Below are 11,308 nucleotides of genomic sequence, written 5' to 3'. Positions count from 1 at the left end.
ATCCCTACTAACTTGCAGATCTGGGGAAATAACAGGGTAAAATGCTTTCTGCTGCACTGTAGTATAATTTGTTCGTCATGGATGTAAAATTAAAAAATATCATTAATTATTACAGCAAAATTCAAGACCTAGTTTGCCTGAAGAAAAAACAGAAACATCGACTTTTGAAAGGTAAATATAAGGAACAGCTGCATCTCTTGAAATTCAAGTACATAAAATAACACGTGTGCTGTGTTATTTCTCAGGTAATTGGGAGAAAATATTTTAACTAGTATTTGCATACTGTTAATTTTTTTATGGTAGAAAGTGATTTTTAAATAGCAGATGTTGTATATTTACTCAACAAGAGGTGGAATTTGGGCTCTCAGGCTCCAAAATTTGCATATTTGTTACAAATTTTAAAGCCTTAATATTTGTAAACATATAGTCAACATTCAGAAAATAATTCCACCAAAAGACGTACAAAATACTGAAAAGAAGGATTATTTATTATATTAATAAATCTGAATAGTAAGGGTATTTTTAGGGGGAAAAGTAGAGGGGTAAAATTGGGGAACATGCACTGTAATTAAATAATAAATGTTTTTAAAAATATCAGTATGGCTTTTTAAAATCATATTTTCACACTTGTGAAAAGATGCATATGTGATCTTGTTGGGTAATTGTAACATACAGCAATACATACACGTTGCTAATATTAATTCAGACTGGTTAAATAAAAATCTGTGAATCAGTAAAACTTGGCATGAGCTGTGAAATAGTGTACATTTTGTTCTGGGCAAAAAGTTGTTGGAACAGTTCATTTGTACAAAATGTGAATTATTACACCAAAATTATCCTGAAGTAGCCTATTGCAGTTATTAATTTACAAAACCATGGTCCTGAAGTAGTCCTTAAAAGTTGTTTGCCACAAATTTCTACCGTAATTATATTATTCTACATTTGTACACATTTGTAATTTCTTTTTTTTTAAAGACTGTATGTACTGTAAGCTTTAATACAAAAGCCTGACAGTTACTTTTCTATACATAAAATGTTCTCCCTTGCTTCTCCCTCCTCTGGTCATACCAAAGACCACTTCTGAGGTATGTCTGATCCTCTGAAATTTTTCTTTCACTTAAAATGCTTGCTTAATAATGGGAGCTGGGTGGCTCAGGTATAGCAATGTCTACAAAGCCTCTCCTTTGCTAGATCACTGGTTCAAATCCATGCCAGGGCAGTAGTAAATCATTCTAATCTTGGTACATTAGACAATTGTGTATCATATTTACTAGCTTCTCCCTGCCTCCCCATCTGTATTTGTTGCAAATTTCTGCTTTGTAATGACACATCTAATCAAATTTGAAAATAGTTCAGTGGCCTAGAGGAAATGAGTTGGTTGTCTCCATCTAGTTCCTAGTGCGCAGATCTCAACTTGATGAAAACTACCACTATGATTGTATTTTTTTTAAAATATAGAAAACTAGGGCAAGGTACCTCTGGTATCAGTTTTTTTAATTCTCCAAATTTTGTTTATCTCTGTTTGATTTTCAGCCAAGATATAACATAGCATTGACTAGTTTTGTTTGTTGACAATATCCTCCTGGCGATTGGCAGTTGTCAGGAGTCCATACTGATCCTTTTTAGTTTCATCAGCAGCCCTTGATACCATTGCTCAAGTCACCTTGCTTTCTCAGACTCATCAATGGTCTATTTTTTCCCATGTTTCACAATTCAGCCAAAGTTTTAACGTGGCTCCATAGTCAGGCTTTTGAGTGAGAACTCAAGCATGACCATAAAACCCATTCCCTTGTTATATCTCTTCTCTCAAACAAGAGGGTGGTTTACCTTTTCCTTGGGACAGACTATAAAAATTTTCCCAGAAAATGAAAAATCCCAAAATGTTCTAAATAAAACAAAGAGAAGATCAAATGAACTCTTAAATGTTTCAAAAAGCAAGTATATGTAGAGTTGCTTCTCTAGTATCCCCAAGCGAGACCCAAATCCTTAAAATTACAAGAGAGATTTAAAAACAACAACACTTCAAATTTCTAGAGTTCTGTAACTCTGTTTCTCTAAGCTATTAGTCTTATCCTCTCAGTGGCTCTTTAACTTATGTCTTAGGTTAGCCCCTGATTTTGGATTCCTCTTACTGTCAAAACTGGCTACTTTAGGGCCATGTGTCAACTTGCTCATTACTATAGTGCATTCTTGGTATTCTCATCTTGACACGAAGGGTTATGCAAGCATACAACTCCAGGAAGTGAATACTTGTTTTCCTTGTAGGGTAGCCAGCTGACTAACTGTATTTACTCAAAACCTTCCTTCTCTCTGGAAAATTGCAGTTTTTCCTCTTTTTTCCTCACATCTACAGTTAGCTGTTTCTTTACATGCACATTTGTCAAAATAGTTAGCATACAGAAATATTTCACAGGAGTATTGGTGTTTCATTCCCTGAAGTATCAGACAGAAAGCTATTCTTTTTCAGCCACAGCCTTACTAACTATTTTTCATATTTATTTCTCAATACCAAATAATATTTTTGACTCAATGTCCTAATTTGTCACAAACTGCTAGGTTTTGTTGACTCATCTGCAATGCTTGGTCAAGGTAGATGGTATTGCTTTAGAGGCATTGTATGTCTTTTTATTTGAGAGATCACCATTTGTTTTGAGTAACTAAATTCTTTTGCTGCAAGAGGTCTTTTTGAGTGAATTTGCAAGATTATTGTTAATCTTACACCTTTCAGTTCAACATGTATAAATAAACTAGTGGTAGGATATATAAATTAGTCAGTGTGGTGATCGCACACAGCTTTATCTATTTCTTCATCAGTATCAAATGATGCATAGGCTGCTTTCCAGTGCCTAGCCAAAATTGAGCTTGGATCAAAGCAAATTCATAGGGGTTCAGTCTGGAAAAGGTGGAGAATTTGATGCTCGAGGGATATGTGAGATTTTGAGAGCTTGGGGTGATGGGTCTTTCCCATTTTATTGAGGGTATATTCACATTTTAAGAGGTTCTCACTTTGGACCTGTTTTCATACTCCTGCGTGCTCTTGGAATCCTAGGTGGATCAGTATGGAGTATCTTTTTTCGTCACTTTGTAGCTACAGCTGGTCCAGAGTGAGTGTGCTAGCTTGTTAGGCAGTATTAGCTATAGCAAATATATTACACCATTTCTCCAGGAACTGTCATAGCTTTCATTTAACTTGTGAATACAATTATAGGCATTAACTTCAATCTGTGAACCTGTACATGACTTAAATCTTGATTATCTGAGAGACAGTCTTTCTTTTCTTGTTCCAGCAGTGTGGTCAAGGTCAACTGGCACAATCATGCTAAGAAACCCTAGATTTTAAGCATCAAGACACAGATGATATGGTATTCTGAATGTAGAGTCCTTAACTCTGGAACATGTTGCATCCACTAGCTCATGCAAACCACTTTTCTCAGATCTTTCCTGGAAGAGCTGGGGTAGGGTAGGAATTTATTTGTTTTGGGAGAAGGTCCTTTCCTTGAAGTCTCTTAAACAATAAGCAAAAATTGTATGTTACATTTTTTATGTAGAGGTTTAGACATGTTACAGTGCATTTTATAAAAATGAAATATAAATTTAACCTTTGTTGGCAATCTCAGTGGAGGAAGGGTTTTAATGGGCAGTTTCTGAATGAATCCCTCCAGAGTATGAGTGAAACAAATTGGTGTGGCAGTGCTAGGATGCTTACATTACAACTGGCTCTGCTGTTTCTAGTGTCAGGATAAATATCATTGGTTGCTGAATTCTTATCAGTTTTATATCCTGCACAAGAAAGTTCACTTTGCTTTTGTTTTTTTAATAAATATTCCTGGTGTAGCTTCTTAAGTGAAAGTAAAACTTGAAAGCAGAGCAACTTCTCAGTTTTGTAATAAATAATATTTGGGCTAGAATAATGCTTCAGCTTTTTATCAGAATCCCTTCCTCACCCACCATCCCTCAAAAATCCCTCTTATTCTCCCTCACACATCTCTGGGCTGTATATCAGAGTTTATGGATTGTTTTCAATTTAAGTTTTAGATTTTTAAAAGCTAAATTGGGAGTAATGGTAGCCTTTTAAAATACCAATTAAACTTGAAAATAGTCTAACTGTAGTTCCTTCATCTTCCTTTTTAATCTGTCCATCACATTCAGAGTTGTTGGCAGTCTGGGCTTTTTTCAGATTTTAGTTTTCTTTTGGGGGTGCTAGGAATTAAGTAAAACCTTTTCAGCAAAATAAATCTCTGAATGGAGACCAGAATTCCCTCAGTGCAAGTATATGATGGATGTTGGTGTTCCTATAACAAATGGGAAGCAACGTTCAGAACTGGGTCCTACTTGAATCATCAACTATCAGAACCAAAAATATGAGCAGATAAATTTAGGGATTTGACTAAAAAAAAAATCTGATCTTCTCTGAGTATTTGAGGGTTTTGTATATACGTGTTGAGTTCTAAGTATGTAACTGAGTTTTTATTTGGGGAATATTGATTTCCCTGGCTATTTTAGAGTAGTGCATCTGATTTTTAAAAAAGATACAGTAATACAAGGTGCAGCCAATATCAGCTTCATATATAAACCTTATCTATGTTATGGCTTGGATTTTATTATGGAGTCATAGAGTTTTAAGGGCAGAAGGGACTACTAGGTCATCTGTTCTATCCTCCTGTGTACAGGCCACCACCGCCACCTACCACTTACACATTAAAACCAACAATGGAAATGAGCTCAAACTAAATGAGACCCATAAGAGACTAAAATATTATGTGCCTGAGGCAGAGAATAGGGGTGACCAAGGTGCACCAATGGTTGAGGCCCCTGCAATGGCAGGGAAGTGATTAAATGGTAAGTTACCCACACTTTCACTCTGCAGAGGAAGGTGAAAAAAATCCAAGATCATTGCCGATCTGACTTGGGCAGGAAATTCCATCCCAGCCCTGTGTATGGTGATCAGTTAGACCCTGAGCACCTGAGCAAGAATCAGCTATCCAAGCACCAGACAAGGATAATGCTTGGTGCCACCTTAAAACCCAGGCCCACCTCACCCAATGTTCTGTTTCCTGTGGCAGCCATTCCTGATGCTTCAGAGGATGGAGATAGGAAAAAAAAAAACGTCCCAGAATACTTTGAGAGGGAATACCTTCATGACCCCTGCTGGTGGCTGGCTGAAACCCTGAAGCATGAACTTTTTAGGAACATAACACGTAAACCAGAAGTGAACCCTGCAAGTGTTGAGCCCTGCCCCACCCCCAGTCTTTCCTCATCACAAGCAAACCTTTTACACAATAGCACTTATAAATTTGTCCAGTTCTCTCAAAACTAATTAAGTTGCTTGCCCCCACTTTCCTATTGTAGGCTGTTCCAGAACATCTGATGGTTAGAAACCGTCTGCTAATTTCCATCCTGAATTAGTTTGTGACCAGTTTATATCCATTTATTCTTGTTCCAATATTGTCCCTTTAGCATAAATAGCTAAACAGACTTATATGGAAAGGTTTTCGTTGACTTGGCTTAGATAATTCAGTTCCTTTCTTTTAATTCAAAATATAGTTTTACTGTGAAAAGTGATGTAAAATGCCACCTTTTCTGCTCAGTAGTCTGCTCCCTGTGTGAATTCAGATTCAAAGCAGCTCACTTTAATGACAAAAACAAGTTTTTATTGCTTTGTATTTCTATTAACACTGCAGAGCCAATCAGACTAAGATGGAGTGAACTGGATTCTATTTCTTTTGCATCATCTACAGAATTATTTACTAAATTCCAATCAGTTATACCTGCCTCAGTCCAGTTTAGATAATGTGATAATAGGTGTCACTGAGAGTATAATTTGAAAAACCGTTGTGTTGCACAGGTATAGCTATAAGGGCCTGATTTGGCCTGAAAGATCTTTATTACTGGCGATGATTTGAAGGAAGGAAAGAACTCAGCTGTTAGATCCAAGACAGAGTTTGCAGGGCTAGCAGTTGTGGGGGCACTTTCTACTTGATATGAAGGTCAGTAAGAGATGACAAGTATGGAACTCTACAGTGACATTTTTAGTCACTTTGCAGAGTAGAATTTTATGTTAAAACATTTGTTATGATGGCTGAAAAATAAGTGGATATTTTTTTCCCAGCAGACAAGCAAATAACTCTTCAGAGGAAACAAAAAAAGAATGCAATGGAAATCCAACTAACAATGGGTCATCAGTTGAAAAGGGTGAAGAAAGTACATCATCAAATGTGGAAAATGACTCCAATCTAGTACTCCAGGACAACTATTCAAGAAACTCATCATGTGAGACAGCAGTATGTTGTGTTTCAGATAATAATGATCAAGTCAAAGAGGACAAACAAAAAAAACATATTTGTAATGAAACTGAATTGAAAATTTGCCAAAGTTCAGAGAATGCTATCTTGAATGACCAGACTAAAGAAGGTAGCTTGGATGAAACTAGGCTTGCAACTTTGAACACAAAGGACTTAAAACTGACATTGGGTGAAGATGTTAGTTTTGAGCAGTTTTTGAGAAAAAGAGATGAACCTGAATCTGTTAGTTCTGACATTAGCGAGCAAGGCAGTATTCATTTGGAGCCTTTGACTCCATCAGAGGTACTTGAGCATGAAGCTACTGAGATCCTTCAAAAAGGTAATGTTGCACCTTCATCAAAGAAAGCTGAACTAGTTTCTGAACAAACAGATGACATTCCTAAAGGAAGCAGTCCTAGCAGAATGGAGACAACTGTAAACCAGACAGATGAGAATGAAGCAAGCTGAAATTAAACTAACTTCATTCATTATAAAGTAGTATGCTGTATAAATGATGGTAAGAACACCATGGACCATTCCTGATGGGTATGCTTATTGATGCCGACTGAGAGTATTAAGATAGAAAAATGAAAGGGTAGATGTTATATATGAAGGAAGCAGTTTAGTAACAAAATATTACAAAGAATAGCACATTGGCATATATCTCCAAGAGATAGTAAGAGGATATGTTTTACTAGTCTGGCACTTGAAAATGGAAAAAAAAAATCATTTTCACAGTGATGTTGCCTACAGTAAAGTGGTTTGGTACCCAAGTCAAAAGATTGAGATTATTGTTGTGTGTGAAGATCGTCACCATGTGGAAATCTTAGAATCACGAGGATTAAGTAAACCAACTGCTGAAATAGAGCATGCTCACAACAATGGTGCATTCACCTATTGACAGTTTGGATAAATAGAAACCTACTTTGGATTTGATGTCACATTCCTGTCTGTCAAAGCATGAAAACAGAACTAAATGAATCTATGCACCTCTGTACAGGTGTAATCTTGCGAGGTTTTAAACTTACCTTAAACTTTCAGTGAAAGTGGAAATTACATTATAAATACATATATGTGAGATTTCTCAGTGTGCAAGCTGTGCAGATTTACCTGACGTACTAGTTGTATAAAGTAGGGCAATACTGCTCAAAGTATTGTAGCTGTTAGGCCATTACAGTTGTTTTAATGATTTTTTTATTAGTGATAGACCCATATGAATGGTCTTCAAGTGAAACCAAAGTACGGTTTAATGCAGAAACTGTTTTTAAAAAATGAACTGGAAACAGAGAGGCATGTATTCTGCCATTTTGCAGCTGCTGCTTGCTAACTATTACAAAAAAGACTCAAGGGCATATAAAGCAGAGATGTATAATTTGATTTCAGGAGTTTTTGTAGTCTAACTTATATACAAGATGGCTGCTGAAATGATTTTGCAGCAGGTTTTTTGTTTTATTTTTTTTGCTATGTAGCTAGCAGCTAGGTATAGGAATGCATAATATGATTAACAGTAGCTTGCTTTGAAATATTAACAAAACTTCATTGAAATGCACCATTTGAATCCTTTACAATATGCATTTGACTCTTCCAGTTTTGTTTTTAATGAATATTAAATGTTTTGAATAGATATTAAAACGCTGCTGTAAATATTACCTTTTTGAGTAAATATTTGCAACAATATTTGTCTTTGTGAATAATTTTACTTTTCAGGTAATTAATTTGTTTGTACATAGTCTTTGTTTCTTTAAACATTTAGTTGCAGGTTCCGAAAGCTATCATCTATTCTTGTTTGATTTCATCTTAAAATTAGTGAGTTGAGAAATATTTTAATTGTTTTGAAATTTAATGGGCAAGTGCCTATACATACACATTATTCCTGTTTTAACATATTGGAACAGGATATGCTGCTACTTTGAAGTTTGAGGAGAAACTCTGCTTGGCCAGCAGTACCCAAACTGGTCCCTGTGAGGAAATTCCTTTGCTTCACAATGTAGCATTAGCCAGGACTGGCAAGGCTTTAAATAAGTATATTGGTTTAGCAGCCTGGGCCTTGTTAATCTCTCAGGCCTGGTCTACACTGGGGGAAGAGGGGGCGGGTTGACCTAAAATACACAACTTCAGCAACAAGAATAGCATAGCTGAAGTCAACGTATCTTAGATCGACTTATCTCGCATCCTCACGGCACAGGGTCGACTGCTGTTGCTCCCCTGTCGACTCTGCTTCCGCCTCTTACTGCGGTGGAAGTACAGGAGTTGACAACAGAGCGATCAGGGATTGATTTATTGCACCTACACTAAATGCAATAAATCGATCCCCGATAGATTGATCGGCGGGTAGTATAGACGTATCCATAGAAAGAGTAGCCTTGCTGTGACTGAGAAAGCTCAAGACCAGCCAGCTCACAGGTAAGGATGTTATCTTACATGATAGACTTCTCTTGGTGCTATTTAAATATAAACAGTATTTCCAGTCTCCAGCATTCCAAAATCGTGCACTAGACTCCAAAAAACATGAGCCTTAATCATGATTTTGAAAAATAATAAATGTTGGATTTTTTTTGCTTGCCTTCCTGTTCTTGAGTGTTTGGGATCTACATTTTTCAAGTTTTTTTCCCTCAACCATAAGTACTGGAAACTTTGTTTTTAATGGAAGCTGAGATCCTCACTTAATTGGATGATTCCAATATCTGGGGCTTCAGGAAAAACACCAAATATTACAAGACTTGTGTTAAGGGAGTATTTCTTCACACAACGCACAGTCAAACTGTGGAACTCTTTCCCAGAGGATGTTGTGAAGGCCAAGACTATGACAGGGTTCAAAAAAGAACTAGATAAATTCATGGAGGATAGGTCCATCAGTGGCTATTAGCCAGGATGGTCAGGGATGGTGTCTCTAACCTTTGTTTGCCAGAACCTGGGAATGGGCTACAGGGGGTGGATCACTTGATGATTACCTGTTTTGTTTATTCCCTCTGAGGCATCTGGCATTGGCTACTGTAACAAGACAGGATACTGGGCTAGCTGGACCTTTGGTCTGACCCATTATGGCCATTCTTATGTTCTTATGATAAAGTTTGTGAGAGTTTGGTAATTCTGTGTATATATATTAATAATAAAATATCTGGGAAAGGCAATTCTCTACACTGTGGACTTGTTATATCTTGTTATAACTGCTGCTGTTAAAGACTGAAGAAACAGTGGACCTGTGCAAAACAGACCCATGGTGAGTGTTTGGTGGTGATAGTAGTTTTTCCACTAACAGCCTAAAATAAACAGAGCATCCCAAAAAAGGGGCAGTGGGGAAGTATATAAAACCATGAGCAGACAATCCAAACAGATAATTTAATAGCGTTTTGTCTGGGGGTTTGTTTGGTTTTTTTTGTCTGCTTCATGCAAACAGTACGACTTTCAGTTGAAACCCTGATAGACATGGCTGTTGGAAAAGTTTATTTAGTTGGAATATTGTGATACCACTATCTTTAATTAGCTACCTATCATGCTTGTTTTTTATTATTGCACTTAAGATAAATTTGTCTACAAAAGTTTGATTTAAATTACAGGAATTTGGAAAAATAATGACCGACATCCAAAAGCTGCCTTGTATGTGAAGAAGAGAAAACAAAATTGTCATATTGAAAAGGCTTGAGTTATTTGGAGAAAATATATATGCACTCAAAGATATTAACATGAAAATATTGTATATATGGCTTACAAAGTATTTCCATCCCTGTGGAGAATCCATTTGTGTACAGAAGATAATACTCATCTAAGGAAAACCAAATATTTAACGTTGGAACAGTAACCAAGAGGGGTAAGAGGGAGGAGAGAGAAATTTGCATGTCCTTGTAAAACAATCAAAGCACTTTTTGTCAATGGGCAACTGAGGGATACCCTGAGAGCTTCATGTGAAAGGCAAGTACTGTACTATAGTACTTCTATCAGAAGAAAAGAGTGACATAGAGTTTAACTTTCTCCAGCAGTAGTAGTAGCATGTGTTGTTTTTTCAATAACTTAAAAATACTGACTTGGGGAGTTAATTTGTTATATGACGAAGGGGACTTCAGAAAATAGAAAAACGCAATATTTGATTGATGCTTTTTTCTTAGGAAGAAAAATTTAAACTTTACTTTGATAAATTTATAAAAATCAAAGTTTGGCACTTTGTCACAAATAGTTTTCTTGGAGTGATGGTCCCTATGTGTATTCCACACATGGATACCCATGCGCATCACACGCCCAAGTCCAGAATTTCTTCAAAGCAGTGTCCATTAACCAGCATGCGCACAGCAGCTCTCCCTGTGCTCTTGGTCAGGAGCACAAGGTCAATGCCTCTCCAATGCCTTCTTACCGCTACATGGCCTGAGTCAGAATCATATCCTCCTTCACTGTGTAGAGTTAAAAATATTTGTAAGTAGTAGGGCTGTCAAACTATTTAAAAAATGAGTCGCGAATAATCGCACTGTTAAACAATAATAAAATACCATTTATTTAAATATTTTGGATCCTTTCTACATATTCAAATATATTGATTTCAGTTACAACATAGAATATAAAGAGTACAGTGCTCACTTTATATTTATTTTTGATTACAAGTATTTACACTGTAAAAAATAAAATAAATAGTATTTTTCAATTCACCTAATACAAGTACTGTAATGCAATCTCTGTATCATGAAAGTTGAACTTATAAATGTAGAATTATGTACAAAAAAAACTGCATTCAAAAATAAAACAATGTAAAACTTTAGAGTCTACAAGTGCATTCAATCCTATTTCTTGTTCAGCCAATCGCTCAGACAAACAAGTTTGTTTACATTTGCAGGAGATAATGCTGCTTGCTTCTTGTTCGCATGGCACTAATGCAGCCGGCGTCACAAGATATTTATATGCCAGATGCGCCAAAGATTCATATGTCCCTTTATGCTTCAGCGACCATTCCAGAGGACATGTGTCCATGCTGATGACAGGTTCTGTTCAATAACAATTCAAAGCAGTGTGGACCGACGCATGTTCATTTTTATCAGCTGAGT

At 36.4% G+C, this 11,308-nt stretch overlaps 1 protein-coding gene across 15 annotated transcripts in view; it reads left to right on the top strand.

Annotated features, from left to right (window-relative positions):
* Nucleotides 1-7,958, top strand: part of ZNF280D (zinc finger protein 280D) — an 81,450-nt gene extending 73,492 nt beyond the window's left edge. For 5 of the 15 annotated variants that reach the window (XM_030577342.1, XM_030577338.1, XM_030577339.1 and 2 more), the window contains 2 exons: nucleotides 116-171; nucleotides 6,110-7,958. In XM_030577342.1, coding sequence (XP_030433202.1) covers nucleotides 116-171; nucleotides 6,110-6,749 — 696 coding nt within the window. In that variant the 3' untranslated portion in view covers nucleotides 6,750-7,958. Of the gene's footprint in view, nucleotides 1-115; nucleotides 246-5,845; nucleotides 5,988-6,109 lie in introns of all 15 variants that reach the window. The other 10 variants (XR_004002286.1, XR_004002282.1, XR_004002284.1 and 7 more) reach the window with 7 other exon arrangements.
* Nucleotides 7,959-11,308: the final 3,350 nt, after the last annotated feature.

Source organism: Gopherus evgoodei, chromosome 10 (genome assembly GCF_007399415.2).
Source record: "Gopherus evgoodei ecotype Sinaloan lineage chromosome 10, rGopEvg1_v1.p, whole genome shotgun sequence".
NCBI classification, from domain to species: Eukaryota; Metazoa; Chordata; order Testudines; family Testudinidae; genus Gopherus; species Gopherus evgoodei.
Note: the sequence above shows the minus strand (reverse complement) of the source record. Positions and strands in the feature narration are given on the sequence as shown.